At 37.0% G+C, this 17,106-nt stretch overlaps 1 protein-coding gene across 7 annotated transcripts in view; it reads left to right on the top strand.

Moving 5' to 3' along the window:
• ank1b (ankyrin 1, erythrocytic b) overlaps positions 1–17,106 on the top strand; it is a 95,275-nt gene that overhangs the window by 29,222 nt on the left and 48,947 nt on the right. For all 7 annotated transcript variants that reach the window (XM_084745432.1, XM_084745435.1, XM_084745437.1 and 4 more), the window contains exon 2: positions 12,337–12,438. In XM_084745432.1, coding sequence (XP_084601558.1) covers positions 12,337–12,438 — 102 coding nt within the window. The remainder of the gene's footprint in view (positions 1–12,336; positions 12,439–17,106) is intronic.

Genomic DNA, 17,106 nt, shown 5'->3' with positions numbered 1-17,106 from the left:
TTCATTTAGCACGTCCTTAATCTCTAATGACATATCATGGTCATTTTATGATTTATTACAGTAATTTATGACAGTTTTCTCCTTTAACTATCACATTTTATCCCTGCATCACCAAGGCAAAAAATGAGTCATGTAATATTAATCATATACACGTGCACAAAGCGCCTATGAGGGCCTCTGTTCTAAATCTCTCACTATTTCTTTGTGTGTATTCTTGTGTTACTATATTTTCTTGTGTGTTAGTTGCTTATATCTAAGGCTTGGTAGAATTTAAACCTCTACAGATCATATAGTAATTTCCCAATTGTAAGCATACAATATATGTGGCTTGTGCATGCAGCTACACATCAAAATATATATTTATATAAAAATAAGGAAAAACACGCTCTGATTGTAATGGGTTGCAGAAGCAGTGGCCTGACAGAAGCTATAAATATTTCAGATGCTCTGTTTTAGCACCGGCATAGAGAAGACAACAGGAAGATCCTCGTTTTGATGTGTCTCATCATTGTTTCACGAGGAAAGTGGAATTTGGGTGTGCTGCAAAATATATTCATTTCAACAAATCGTTTAATCTTTTATTCAGGCGTCAATGCTTGTTTTTATTTTTAAGATGAAATGCAGATAAGCTTCAGATAAGCAGCCCTTTGTAGACTCGGAGCTGGTTACACAAAGATATGTTGGACTGGTCTATTGAGTCAGGCCAGTGTTAGTTTTACTGTTAAGACTTCTATACTTTAACTTTATATTTAACTGCTTTGTCATCACAATTATATACTGCACCTCAGAACTGAATTTAGCAAGAGGGGAGGTAACATGCTAAAATATAAATGGCTTGCACACAGATACATTACAGGCCAACTGTATACAGGCATTTGTGTGGCACCTGCAGGCATGGACTTTTCTTAACACACTGTTATTTGGGCTAGTGTGCACTCATTGTACTTAGACATGAGTATACAATTGCGTAGTCTATACTGTATATGTACTGCTCTGTGGGATTAGTGTAAGGATTTGGAGCAACCTACACTAGATGACAAAAACAAAATCAAATCTTTATGGACGTCAAAGCTCTGTGCAGTCGATTAACTTGCATGTAAGCTCATCTGACATCCTACTGTTTGTTAGACCAAAGTCACGGGCAAACAGGCTTTCTTTGTACAATCTGGAGAGCTTCAAAAAGACACACAGCAAAAAGTGTCTCTCTTAGCAGGAAAGTATTTTTGTGGGCTTTTTGCCTTTATTAACATAGGACAACTGAAGATATGACAGGAAAAGGGGAGAGAGAGAGGGGATGACATGTAGTAAATGTGCCGCAGGCGGGAATCCAACCGGCAGCCGCTGCAGAGGACTGACAGCCTCAACACATGGTGTGCACACCCTACAAACTGAGCTATAGGGGCACCCAGCAGGAAAGCTTTTTTGATTAAATGTTATATTTTAATTTTTATGACAAGAAGTCAAATACAATCTTAAGTGTTTTTTTTTTGTTTGTTTGTTTTTTTTTGCTGATTTTTTTTGAGGGCTACACAATTAATTGCAATAAAATCACTGTATGGCAAAGTACAATATCCAGATGAAAGAAAACATGTTTGCCTGGTGCAGACCTCAATAAATATCACATCATCACCAACATAATCGCAACATGACTTTTTTGTTACCAAATGTACAGACCTTTTTTTCCTACACTTATGGCTTTACATTTAGTTGCAACATGTATAACTTGAATTTTGTGTCTATTGTATGAGCATGCACTGTCCTATACATGTTTGTGGAGAGTCATCTCACACTCACACACTCTGACATCCATCTATTAATATTGGATCAACTTTGTAGATCCTGCTGGACCCTATTGATTTTGTATTCTCACGGCTATGACTTCATCTTGCCAGGCAATGACATGCTGTTGAAATGATCTCAACTTCCCTGGGTGGAAATATAATTTTACCACTCTAAAAACAAACAAACAAACAAACAAACAAAAAAAAAAGGGAGGAGGGGAGCTACCAGCTGCAAAGCCTCTTTGAGGCTCTTTTACAAAGTTCACTTAAATTGTTATCTTTAGTTCGTCAAACTTAACATTACCTTTCAGATGTACTTGTACTACAGTTAACTGAAAGTGCTACCTTAATGTTTGCCAAATTTAACATATGCAGTGGTAATCAGTGTTTGCGAGTACTTGACCTTCCTCAGTATTCAGGTTTCATACAAGCCTCAGCATGGTCTCAGAGGATGGGTTGTCGCCCGCCCATTTAGCTGCCATGTCGGCTCTTGTTATGGCACTTCAGTGACATTTTTAAGAAATGCTTCTTTCAAAAATGACCCTGTTTTATTCACCTTGCTGTGCAGTATATAGTTGAAGTTTTGCCTACATCCTCTAATGCCACCACAACAAACTTCTGTTTCCAGGATTATTGAAACTCTCATTTGCACTTCAGCCTAGTCTCCAAATGGTACTGAGCATGTGCAACTGTCAACAGAGAAGGGTACAAGATGGCTCACTCATTTGATACTTCCATCATCAGCTCTGGAAAAAATATGTGTTTAATTTTTAATATGGCAGTAAGATTTGCCTTATACATAGAAGAACACAGCAAAGCGTTGATCAATTATTGACAAGATTGTCACACAATAAAGCAACACACAACAAACAACATAACTAATTTCTAGATTAAATTAACCAAATTAAGATGTCAGCAGCTAATTTGATCTTCTTCCTTTCCTTCATTCTTAAGCCTGTCACATGTGTTATCTTAGATACCACTAATTAGATTTGAATAAAACTATGAAAAAACATTTTAAAAATGACAGTACGTGTAGTGATGTAGGGACTTAAACTTCTGCATGTTATTTGTTGATGTATCATTTCTCAGACGCCAGAGATTAGGGTCTGATGAAAGTTAGGAAGTTCACAGATCAGAATGAGGTGACTTATTTTTCACCAACTGCAGTGGGATTCATTTGTTAAGGACATCCTTTCAGTTCCTTTATAATCTAAGGATAGAGGGTGTAGTATGTGGAAACAGCAAGAGAGTGGTTGAGATCAGGTGTTTCATTGTGATTACACTGATCAGCATTTTTCATTATCTCTGGGTTTTCCTGCCAAGATAATATTTTACACTTGAAGGGCTAGGTCGAGGGAATTGGGCTTGAAGAGCTGTAAAACCAAGTGGGAAAGAAGATTCGGTGCCAGTAATATTAGAAGTGATAAATTGGGTGACTTGCTTTAATGTGTCCCTGTGTTGCACAGTGCAGGTTTCAGCAGCCAGGTTTAGAGGTTCCTTTCTCTGTGCATCTGTGGTGGAAGACGCCATTTGCTAACACTTCCAGGATTTGGGCTAGATGTCCCACTAGAACAACTGATGATTAAAAACATGGACACTCCTGGTACAGTGCTTTGGACAAAATCCCAAAATGCCATGCAAAGTGTTGCTTTTTTTAATACAGTGTTACATGTATGGGTATTGTCATACCTGGATTAACACATGCATACATACAGCTGTTTTTCCTTTTTTGCACTTGTAGTTATGACTGTGAGAGCTGACAGCAGGGGCCTGCAAGGCTTCTTCTTCTTTGTTTCCTGCTGTCAGAGCCTGCACATCATGTGTAGAGTTGCTTTGTGTGTAAATCTACCCTCCACTGTGGGATTCTACATTGTTATATTCTGTGTCTGGCCCTATTTTGTGTATGTGACTTCACTTGAGCATCTATGTGTCTTTTGTGGTAGAAGTGGGTCTTTGTTTAAACCCATGAGGGTTCATTACTGTGATCCATCTCCCTCCCTGTTGCTGCCAACACTAACATACTGTGGCATCTATGCAGCTATTTTTAGTGTGGATTTAGTGTGTCTGTAGGTAATTTGTCTTCATGTGCGTTGTTTTTTAGCTTTATGTGAATGAATTTCTTGTTTTTGCTCACAGTGACAAACAGCCCCCATTTTTCTATCTACACCTGCAATTCGTGACGGCCCACCAGTATTCATCATAATATATCCAAAATATGCTGTGTCTACTCTAGAGTTATACTACTGATACTGAATTTTTATGTATATCCAATGTGCCGATATACGCACGCATTTTTTTCCACTTAATTGCGGAGAAAACGAGTCTTTGCTAAATAAGGAAACTACTGCTGACAGACTTTGTTCTCTGGTTCCTGTTTCTCTTCATCTTTGTCGCAGTTTGGTTAGGTTTTGACACAAAAAATGCTTGGTTCGGTTTAGGCAACAAAACTACCTGGTTAGATTTAGGAAACAGTTGTGGTTTCACTCACACAATGACATCATGTGACATTGCACATATCGTTGACATTGTAATACAGTTGCAGGCTTAGGCAAAAAAAAAAACAAAAAACTCTTCATTAGGTTTAGGCAGTAAAACAACTTGGTTAAGTTTGGGAAAAGATCATGGTTTGGGTAAAAATGACTGTGTTACATCAAGTGACTTTTGAAAGTGACACTCTACGTTAATGTTTTGTTTCACACCGGATCAAACATCTCCTCATGTTAAACATTGTCTGCAAAAATGTTGCATGTATTAAGAGCCATTGAAAGGCATTAATCATGTCCTGTAATAACCAAACTGTACTGCAAATTCCACTGAGGTGTGTGGCACTTTGTACTACACACTGCACATTTCCCTTCAGACATGACAGCAATTGACGATATGCTTCACCTTTTCACCTGCTCTGCTTGCAGGTTAATGTCCATGCCTGTGCTGAATGTGGTTACACGTTACTCCAGATAACTGGCATTAATTAAATATTGAGAAATAGTTTAAACAACTAGTAGTGAGTACTTGAAAAGTGTTATTTCATGATTATGTCATCTTTGGGCTTCTGTTTACAACTTTAAATTAAACTCAGGTTTTAATCCCCATTTTGAAAGCTGTGTAGTATATTTAATGCAATAATGTGTTTTAATGGTGCAAATGGAGACATTCACAGGCTAATTCAAGTGTGGCTATAGTCTCCAGGGAATTTCAAAACTGAGAAAAAAGATCACAGTTTAAATCATGAATTTTGCTTCATTATTTATTATACCCCTAGTTAACTTCATAAGACAAACATACAGATTACCTATACTTGGTGTCAGGAGGATATAAAGATGTTTTCATGTGAAAAACCTGTTTGGAACTTCCTGCATACAGTATACTCAAATTAATGATGTGTGTGTTTTGTTTGCAGCAGAAAAAAATGTTATTTTTAAATAGACATAGAAAAAAAATGTCAAAAGGTTTTGGTTGTCTTTTGAAGGTCCCATGGCTGAATTCTTTCAAGTCTAAGTATTATGGGCAAAACATGCATTTCTAATACCATAATGTCATTGTTTTGCCAACAAATCATGTTGAATGTTCATTTTTGTCATCATCTGAAGGTATTTTGTTGCAGTAGAGCTGCGTTTTAGCTGCACAATAGTAGTAGGACTAAGTTAACTGAAGAGAAAATGAAGATATGAGGATTGGCAAGGCTATTTCTTTAAGTTAATTTTACAAATAATTATCACAGTGTGGGCGAGAGAGGCATGCTCTGATGTCAAGACATTGCTGCATCTTATTAAATACTATAACTATAATCATGTGCTTTATATAGCCTGAACAATGACATGAGAGACTCACGCTCTGATTTGAAAAGTTCAGAACATGCCTCTCCAGAGCATGAAACAAAAGAGGATCACACAGAATGTACAGTAGATACTGGAGATACAATTAAATGGACCAAACTAATATAATTTTAGCTAGGAAATAATGTGCTGTTTCTATTTTTAAACATGCCTTTACACTGGTAATCATGCATTTCCGTTGATTTTATAATGAAGAAAATCAATAATTAAAGATGTTGCTTAATAAATATCATCGACTTAAACATGTAATAATAATAATGATAATTTTATTTATATAACACTTGTTGAGCCAAGTATAAAAGATCATATAAAAACATTTAAAAGAGCATTTAAAGGAGATATCCTTTGTCTGTGCCAACAGTAGCAGTATGCATAGAGTAGGCCTAGTGGTAATAGTAAGTATTTCTGCAAGCACCTATGAAGTTACACTGCACAGGAGATGAGATGCATGTTGAACAGTGAGTTGAAGTCACAGCTTGAAGTGACACAACGACCCACTTCAAAATTAGAAGTGACAGGAGCTGTCACTACAATAAGTGCATGTATCCAATGTTATGCCAATGACTTCAGTCAGACAAGACTCACAGTACAGAAAACCCTCAAATGTTTCCAGGACAGAGAGTTTGTGATGCTCAGAGATTGAATGTCTGTGTATTCTCTTCTTCCAAGAGTACTGACTATTTATCATAGAGAACAGTCCTGCAAAAATTCTAATATGAATGTTTATTTACCACCCTCAGATCATTAAATCAGTTGCATCTCAAACTGACACCAACAGGAGCTCATAAAACAGCTTGTATTTTGATCCAATCACCCTGTTGTCTGTGTGACTCAGTGTAATAATATGTTTCTTAAATGGCATGAGCTGTTACTCATCCTGTAAGATCGGTTTCTAGCAACCAGAGTTTCTAGCATTTGTACTACTGGCATTAGTGAATGTTTCATCACCTTGGTATTAATATCTGGAGTCTCTGCCTCTTCTGGCTATTGCCATGTCAACATGATTATTTTTTGGCTCAGCAAAAAGTTTATAAGTCTGTGTTTCACTGTGAGGACATTTAATCAGATTTCAATTTGTGTGGGCTAGCCAGACTAACACACAGAATGAAATGCGACATGTAATACAGCACATGATGACAGACAGGCACAAGGACAACAGGATCATAAAGTACAAGATATCCAGGACTGACAATGTACACACTTGACCCAGTCTTATTCTTGCCTTGTGAAGTGTAACGTGTAGTGAGCAGAAATTCATATATCATTATCAATATTAATGAGCTGTTACAACTGTTCCCACCCCAAGCCCCCATTACATGGCTAACTGTTTAAGCATGTGGGCTTGAAGGTAGCATGAATGCAAATCATTCCAAAAAGGGCATTACATTCAATCGTGCCCTTGATAACCCCCAAGTCTTCAACATTTAGATGCACTCTAGTTAAGAGTTTAGTTACCCCAAATCAGAATAAACTTTATAACCTGCAAATCAAAATCTGGCTGACACTAAATAAATTCCGATCAATCACATGTTGCTTTTTGCGTGTTGCATGTTTGTATGTCTGCCATTAACTGTTCTCTTCTTAGCTGTTGTGTGTTTCTTGACTCATGTGGTTCAACACTGACTTGTCCATCAGGTCAGCATTGTGGCCTCTGAGAGGTTGGCCGAAGCCTGAGGAATATGGCTCTTTAATAACAGAGTAAATATGATGCTTGTATACATTCTTCTGTACACTTTACTTATTTCCTCAACACTTTGTTTGTGTTTCCTCATCAGTTGCAAGGGGGTTTCTTAACACATTGTAAAAATGTCACCTTTTTAAGTCCTGTAGTTACACAACCAATAAATATTCCTATTGATATGATGGATGTGAATTCTATATCATTATACATATAATATATCACTTTATATCATTCTATAACATTAATGAATCAGTAGAATTCTTGAATATTTTATTCAAATGATGTAACTGACCCCATTTGCAGTTCTTTTTTGATAAAAGTCTGATTTTAAAACATAGGAGGACACAATTAAATAATCTGTGAGATCTTTTTTGGACTGTGGTGCTGGTTGTGTGTTGCTGTCGCGTCTGTTCACGTCCTTGTGGTACTGATGGTCAGGAAAACAGCTGTGTTGTTGTGGCCATTTTTACACACACTCATTTGTACTTTTCCAGTGCTGTTCAACTTTCTTACTTCTGTTTATTATAGTGTAGACTTGTTGAATGTGCTGTTTATATATTAGAGGTGCTCAGAGACGTTGTTATCTGTATCTGTCCAACCAACAAAATTATCTGTCTTTGTGTCTGTATTTGGATAGAAGACTGAAAGTGCAGTAGTCACATTAAATTGGGCAAATGTCATATTTTCTAACCTAATATTCACTGGCAATGCAATTGTTGTGTCCTCAAAGCATCAAGTTGATTCGATAAGCCTATAAATAATTAAAAAATACTTTTCATCTCTCTCTCTCTTTTTTATTTTTTATTATTAACTAAACTAAGTTACATGGACTAAACCCCACCTCTACCACTCTTTAAGCGGGGGACAGTAAGCAATACAAAATGAAAAGAAATGTTTTATAAATCGAAAAGTTCTGTTCTGACTGTTTTGCACTGGAAATAGGATCTCTACAGTCAAAGATATAAAAAAAAACTTTCAGTTGAAGTGAAAAATCTTAAATTGCAGTGATTCTATGTTCATGTTTCTTGATGTGTTAATTTTACTGCAGTTCACCGTAGTAGAATATTATTATAATAGTAATAATAATAACAAAAAATAATAATAATCTAACTTTAACAGCAAGTAGTAGTGCAAAAATGTAATTAGAAGTAAAAAAGTACAGAACATTACTGTGTTGCATTTCAGAAATTATTTTTCCCTTATAATCATATGCAACTTCATGTAGAAGAATTATGTTTCAGTCCAATAAGCCAACATATAAGCCAAATGTTTATGCTTAATTTCACTCTAACAGTATGTATGTTTTTCCATTTTACTCATGAGTTAGTCAGTTTGTAAGATCTTGTTTTATTCTTGACATAAAGTGGAAAATGATGCTTGACTCTTGTTGCATACTGCAGACTGACATTGGTGGTTTTTTGTTTTAGCCACTAAAAATGCTTCCCATGAAAGCTTGCTAGCTTTATTCCGATTGTATTTTATTTTGCACTTTTTATTACTTATTTTACTACACTTGCCTACCTTCTCAAACTTTGTGTATGAAGTGAAGATTCAAATGTACTTGCAGACAGCAAGCTTTTTTGAGGTAAACATTATTCATTAAAAGTGTTAAACTGAAAATATGTAAAGCCCTGCACAGCAATAGATCATATAGGCTCAGTGGCTTGATAAACAATCAGTGTAGCTAAGAAATCCAAATTACAGCAGTCACCTGAGGCAGCAGAATATGGGATACAGTGTGACAAACTCCACATGTTCACATTGATGTCCTTTTGACCCATGAATCACCAAAAAAAGCAGCAGTGGTTCATTTTAACACTCCTTTCGAACCTTTCTTTTTAGGCTAATTTGATCCATTTTGATATGAGGCACCTGTAAAATGAACAAACAAATTAGTAACACATTTAGTGATAAGCGAACCAACAGCGAGCCAACAATTAGTTAAACAAAAAAACATGATGATATTAATAGAAGTGGAAAAATAAAATAGACTAAGAGAGAAAGAAGGGCAATGGTCAGAATGGGAGAAGCAGCAGGAAAAAGAAAAGCAGATTTGGGTACAAGCCGAACAGGATAGAGGCAGGGATCATTTGTACAGTATTGAGTGATGCATAGTGAGAGGTTTCAGTAATCTGATTATTTGGTGTAACTGGCACCATGATGAGAAATAAAGTAGAAGTGAACTGCCAGGATCGGATGTAATGCTCAAATCTCTGAGATGGAGAGAAGAATGAAAGGAGGGATGGAGGGAGTGGTAAAAAAAAAAAAAAGAGGGAGAAGGAAAATGGATTCCAGCTTGACAGCAACATGAACTCAAACTGGCATAAAATGAGTTTCTGAAAGGTGCTGTAAGATTTTTCATTTTCTGCAAAATGTGGTCAGCTGTTGTTGCCTCAGTACACACACACACACACACACACACAATGGGCAGTGCTCGTTAATAAACACATATTGTAGAAGATAAATGCAGATAGAGAACTGGTTCATGAAGCAGCAGTGGTGTAGTCATGAGAAGAGGAGGAGGGCTGCAGGTGGAGACTGTGATGAGTAATACAGTACATATTACATCAAAACATAGCGCAGAAGAAGAGAAACATAAAAGGAGCTCACCATGGAATTTGAAATGACTTTAGACTATAGAATGAGAGTCATAACAGGAAAAAATGTATAAGGAACTCAGTACCAACACATTGGGTTGTTATGTTGGAGAGACTCTTGTCAGTGACTGTTTGAAGTCCAGTCTCTCAGAGCTCTCAGGCTCAGTAACGTCTGGCTCTCATGTTCAAAGCAAAGAGATGAGTAAGTGAACAGATCATATTGCTACCCAGACACTTAATGGTGTGCTGCAAGAAGAGAGGAAAATCGAGGCACAGAGGGAGAAAAACACATTAAAGCATACTATTAGATGTCAGCCAAAGTTCTGTAACATTTGCAGTCGTGTTTTCACGGCACATCATCCGTCCAGAGGTCAGCCATGCCTGAACATCAACGACACAACCACACGTGTAACTGTTCCTGATTTTTGTTGCTCAAAATGGGCAGTTTTGGTCAACCAAATATAGGCTAAGCTGTTACAAATAACAAACACTGACTTGAATTTGTTGAAGAATTGTTTTTCGTTGTTCATGTTTTTATGACGGATCAACATTTTGGTCCTAGTAGACTATAAGACTGGAATTTGAATTTGAGATGTTCAGAATTCCAAAACATAAGGATCAGTTGATCACCTACTTTGGCATTCACAGTACACACGTCATTAATGAGTTGATGCTGTGCCTCTCTCACCCGTCCACAAACCATTAGGTTGTGCTTCTAAACCTTTGTAACAGTTAAGGTCTTCTGTTATGTATAGACTTGGTCTAATTCATTCTGTTGCTTATGTCCCAGTACTTCCAACACTTTGCTTCACCCTGCCCTTTCAAACGCAGGAGAACCAGGGGTGGCAGCGAAACTTGCGAAAAATACCATATCTAGAGCCAGTGTTTGGTGTGGCCACAGTAGAAACCTGGTGGTGCAGCATGGCAGACTATGTAGAAGGGGATCCACGACCTCTGTAGATATAAAGAGCTAATCTTAAACTTACACACTTGACCTATAGTGAAACACCCTCTACAGAGCTTTTTATTCACTCCTGCACTAGCTTCAGAAAAGGAAAAACTGGGAAGGGCCACACACTTGTGCTTAATAAAAATTAAGTGAGACTGCTTGTATTGTATCGTTTTGTTCTTGCTTACTGTGAGTAAGATCATTCTTTATAGTGTTTTTTTTAAACAATAACAACAATAAACAATTTTAATGAATAGAAAAATAACAGGTGCAACAATTAATAAATTATTGATGGACTATGAAATGAATGGCCAATTATTTTGATAATCAGTTTATCAGTTCGAGTCATATTTTCATTAAAAACAGCTTTATGGTCAACAAGTAATAGATTAATCAATTTTTAAAAGAATCATTTGTTGTAGGCCTAAATAATAATAAAAATGATAGAGCTGTGAATAAATTGGAATAATTGGAATAAATAGGAGTGCTGAGGGAAAGTATGACTGGTAGTGGACAGAGGAGGCTGGCAAAAGACCATATAATCTTGTTTGCTTTTTAAATCAAATGCACTGCATTGCTCACAGAAACACATGAACATTGTCTCCTGATGGATCTGCACAGATAAGTGATGTGAAGAGAGAAAAAAAAACATCTCTGTCATTTGAAAAAGGGCAGGCCTATCTTTCAGCAATTCAGTATATAATTAAACCACTTGAGTATTCGAGCTCAAACACATACATCATTTTGCTGGTGACAGGGGTGGAGAGAGGGTCAGGAGTGCAGCACACTACCCAGTATTTCCTCTTCAGGGCACTGGAAACATCTCATTGTGCAGGTCAGCTTTATTAGACTATTGGCCGATGAATGAATTTGGAGGTGGGCGTATAAACACCAACACACAAACCACAGGAGCTTTTCCTCTGAGATCAGACGGGCAGACAGCACAGCTCGTGGCGGAGTGCGCTCGGCTATGAATGCCTGCCAAACTCACAGCGTGGGCGAAGCTTGACTGTAAGGAGTCTGACATTTTTAGCCTCTTACAGAGGGCAGGAGGACCCATGAATGTAGCCTCGTATTTCCTGCGTACAGCCTTGTGTCTTGCCTTAAAATGATTGTTATATTATTGTAATGAGTTTAGAGTGGGGCTCTTAGTGGAGCTACATCCTGATAGGGAGGACTTGTGGATAATTTTGGAGGAACAGTTGATGTTGAACAAGTGTTGATGTGTATTTATAGCATTTGTGTATATTTGAGACTTGTTCATTTTGCTGTAGATGTACAGTTTGTGTTCTGTTGACTTTGGCTTGTAACTCCTGGTGCTGGAATGAATCTGTGTGTTTTTGCTCTGAAAAGTGTTTGTATTCCATGTTTTACACGTTTTTATGTATTTTTTATGACGTATAGGGTAATCTGTATTTATGTACACATACACGTAAATACACGAACATGTTTGTGATTTTAATTAACATTGTTCACTTGTTCATTGCAGGCTGATGCAGCCACCAGCTTTCTGCGTGCAGCTCGTTCAGGGAACCTGGACAAGGCTCTGGATCACATCAAGAATGGAATCGACATCAACACAGCCAATCAAGTAAGATAGTTTCATTGAACTCACCAGCACAGGTTTCCAAAAAAAGCTGTTCGTGTGTATGTGGGAGTACAAAAAAAGATGCCACCCACAGATTTCAATTAACAAATGAGTAAATTAAATTAGGGCTCATTAAAATCAATTAAAAGGTTTATTTGCTATTCACAGTACTTAAGAAAAAATAGCAGCCTACACAAGAGTACCTGTTCCAAATCCACTTCTTTCATATAAAATTTAAACTAAATTTGAAAGCACTCAGTGACAGCAACCATTAAAATAAAAAAACAAGAGATGATTATTTGTACATTTGTGTCAATTTACATGGAAAACCAGTGGCTGGATGCATGTTACAAGTCTATGCATATTCTCTGGAGGAGTCAGTATCCATTAATAAATATGTGCTCACACTGAAATACAGTAACGTTAAACATTAACAAAAAAGTATTACTTTGAATTAATGATTATCTGTATGCTACAAATTAGAATTAAAGTGATAATTCAGATTTTTTCAAGTATGGGTGTATGAAGTACTTATCCATAGTCAGTGTATTACCTACAGTAGATGGCGGTCGTCATGCCCTCAGTTTGGAGACGCTAATACCAGCATGGAAGCTAAGCAATGAACTGCTGTGGACAGGGTCAGCGACAAAAAGTATTTTAGCCACTTAAAAAAGACCCACATAAACAAATATATCAGTTCAAGTGTTTGCTATATTAAACATTTTCACCACTTTTCTGATAGACTGCCTTTTCTGTTGGGAAACTTAGCTTATATAAACCAAATATTATTTTCTCCAAACGAACCAAACTCCATTGGTGGTCATTTTACCTCACAGACCACCAGGAGTTGCTGGTCTACTGCTGCCTCGATCTGTTTGTTTTTGTGTTATTATGTGAGTTTGGTTAATCTGAACTATCCTTTTAGGATAGGAAGTTACATGTTTGTTGGCATGGAGAAAGCAATATTTGGCATATATAATTGTGCTTTCCCGTCTGATGGCAAGTGGTGAAAATATAATACACTTCAAATGATTAAATTGTTTGTTTTTTTGTTGGACTTTTTTTAATTGACTGAAATACCTTTTGTTGCTCACTTGGTGTGATAATATGTGTGATAATGCAATGATACATTATACACAAGTAGCTCATACAACCCTACATCAAATAATTTGGAATATCCCTTTAATTTAAACGGAAAGCCAGTGGCTGTATGCAACAAGTCTGATCATGTTCCCTGGATGAGTTGAGGTTCATTCTGAAAAAAGTGAGAAGTGGGAAAGTGAAAAGAGAAATAAAATGTGAATATAATAATCTTGAATATTAGCAGAATATTACTCTGAATTAATAATTATCTGTTATCTAGACAAGTAAATGAACCCCCACCGTTAGCTACATACCGCTAGTCATTTATGTAATTAAATTGTCAGTATATAGTAAAAACTGATAGAGTAATGTTGAACCCAGGCACCCAGGGGCAGCAGACCAAGGCAAGAGAACGTTATTGCTTGAGATGTTAATGCTTCTCAGGAGAAATTTCTAGTAGGGCAGGTCTAAATGATATATTTTATATACTACAGGAGGGCGGAAATTCATTATACTTTGTAAGTTCTTTTCCTTGAGGCCACCCTCCTGTTCATTCATTCATGCCCAGGGGCAGCATATTGGAAAAAGTAAAGAGTTTTGTTTGGTTGCTCTGGTCTCTTCCCTCAGTGCCCTCTGGTTCTCTTTTGTTCCGAGCATAAAATATTGTATCCTCAGAATCACAGCTGTCTTCGGGGTAATATGTGGAGAATTGTACTGTTATGCCAGTAAGACAGACCTTTGGCTCAGACCATGATAAAGAAAAAGTCTGATATTTTAGTGAAGATGCTAGATATAATCCTGATAACAAATAAAAGTATAAAAATAAAGAACATTCCCAAAATATCCTTAAATTGTTCTCAACAAATTAATTTGCTAGAGATAAATTATGAACTTTGAATAGAAACAATGTCAGAAAGTTCAAATTTTACTTTTAATATCTGTACTCAATCATTATGTTTTGTACATTACTTTAAATAATAATTTGGATACCTTGACTGATGCACTCTGGGATTGGATTAACTTTTCATTCACTGAATGAGTGGCTTGTTCTGTGTACCAAGGAACTCTGTTCCCACTCTGGCTCATTTGTATTTCTTTAAACCAGTCACAGTCTGTATAGTGCCCCTGCAAAATAGTTTGGGGGGACGAATGTGTTTCAGTGAAATATTTACTTGTCGAGAGGCGAGTCCAGGCATTAAAATGGCAAAATTACTGCAAAAGATAAGTTAGAGCTTTTTCTGGTTCATACCGTTAGTGACCTAGGTGCTGATTTGCCATTTTCACTTTGAAGGGTGCTAGTTCGTTGGTTGTTGTTGTTTCCCATAGTGATACTTTCAGATTTTCGGATGTATTGAGTCATGTCTTGCTTGAAGTATTGGCAACACTGCCCCTGACGACTAGCAGTGGTACTGCTCCATTTCATCTGTATATGTAAGCTTTCAGGAAATGTGCACAAATACAGAAAAAATGAATGCAGAGTACAGACAGAAGACACCATCCATACCTGTATGTATAAACGTACATAACATTTAGCATAAATAAGCCTTAAACTCATACACATGAAACTTCATGGAATGACAAATTTAATTGTAAATGAAAGTAGAGACTCATATCAAAAATGTTGAAAGTATGGGGCGCCTTGTTACCCCACTGTGGGAGACTAAAAGGCTTTCCCCAGTCAGAAGGTCATGGTTTATGTAACAGATTGAATGCAGAATGGTACTTGAAACTTCATTGTATTCCTCTGAGAAAGAACAAACTGTACAAAATTTGGTGTTAGTCTTTAAAGTAACTTGAAGCAGGACTTTAAATGCACCACATAATGTCACTGTATTCTCAGTGGAATGCCATTCTGCAGTGTCAGCAAATGGTGTAAAATAAAAGACTAAAAAGAAAATTAAAAATGCACGACTCCTAGACCTCCTGATTCTCTGTCTTTGTGTAAAGTGGTGTGCATAAATAATTGAGTATATTAGATTATAGTTCCCTCAATCTTCAGCCCAACTCGCTGCTCTCTTACACCTTGTTGCATCATAAGCAAAACACAACAAATTCAACCAAATGAACACCATGAGACATGAATGTGGATGTGTGAATGTGAATGTGTGTGGTTAGCTTGCCAGTGTGTTGCCTTGTTAAGGATGGCTGTGGAGTGGGAGTGACGTTTGGTGAATGAATGGACAAGTGCTTTTATACACAGACAAAACACTGTCATGGAGATGGGCATTAAGAATGAACACACAACTCCTTCAGTCTGTACTGATGCAAGCAACACACACACGCGCACACACACACACACACACACACACACACACACAAACACACACACACACAGACCAGCAGAGGTAGAATAAGTACCAAGATCTTTTACTTAAGTAAAATTAGAAATACTATAGTCTAAAATATCTATAATTAAAAGTACTACATTTGAAATATTACTCAAGTAAAAGTTCAGAATTATTGTAGGCAAAATTCACTTAAAGTTCTCATGAACTGGCTAACTGGCTGGAGTGCTTACTGCCTGTGTTTCCCTGTGTAGGGAAGGACTTGTTGCAGTCATTGATTGGTGTTTATAGTAGCCAGTAGCCCTCAACCCTTACAAATGACCTGTGGAGGGCAGCAATACTCCTCTGATTTGTCTAGACTGCCGCAAATTCCAGGAGAAGAAGGAGACCGCTAGGAAGGAGAGGGGACCTGTTTATTAGCTGACTCAGCCACCATTTGGACAGCAGGGAATAGGCTACAGTACTGTGGTAGTTTTCTTAAAAATACAATTAAAAATAGCGGAAAACACCTGCAAAACAACTTTTCTATGATTGTTGGGCCACATACTGGCATATAGGTGATGTATGAGATGATGAGAAAAGTAAAAGTACTTATTATGCAGAATGGCTTTTTTCATTGTGTTATATTATTATATTATTCTATCACTAACAAATATGTATGTATGTAAGTGCATTTTCCTGTTTGACAATGTGGTGTCAACAACACTGCCATATGATATCAGTATATCACATGTATCACTGAAAGAATGAAGTGGCAGAAAATGGTAATTCTCAAGTAAAATCCAAGCATCTTGAATCTGTACTTATGTACGGTACTTGAGTTAATGTATTAAGTTACTTTCCACCACTGCACAACACAGAGAAAGCGAGGGGGGATTATATAGAAAGACAGATGACTATTGATAAAGCAGCAAATGTGCATTTTGCACAATTTTTAAGGGTTTTTAACATCTTTGTATTAAGATTATAATCAGCTAAATAATTACTCTTGATATGATCTACAATAATTGCATTTCATACCCACAACCATGTGATGAAATATATTTCCGAAGGCCCTAAATGTGATAGTCTAATGTGAATCATTTCCCCCCCATTTCCTCTCTTTCACAGGATTTTTGTTTACCATGATATTGATGTCTTTTTACTGAGGACTGAGGCAAGGGCAGAGGTGGTATTTTTATATGTGATTTATGTGATTTTGCAGCAATAACCTGTCCTTGCTATAGCAAACAACCCGGCAGCCTGTCCCTCTCCCACTCTCTCCCACTCTCATTATGGAGGCGTCTAACTGCCTTCCATTGTA

Source organism: Lutjanus erythropterus, chromosome 20 (genome assembly GCF_056507025.1).
Source record: "Lutjanus erythropterus isolate fLutEry1 chromosome 20, fLutEry1.hap2, whole genome shotgun sequence".
NCBI classification, from domain to species: Eukaryota; Metazoa; Chordata; class Actinopteri; order Lutjaniformes; family Lutjanidae; genus Lutjanus; species Lutjanus erythropterus.
The sequence above is the reverse complement of the archived record's forward strand: the minus strand, read 5'-3'. Positions and strand labels throughout refer to the sequence as shown.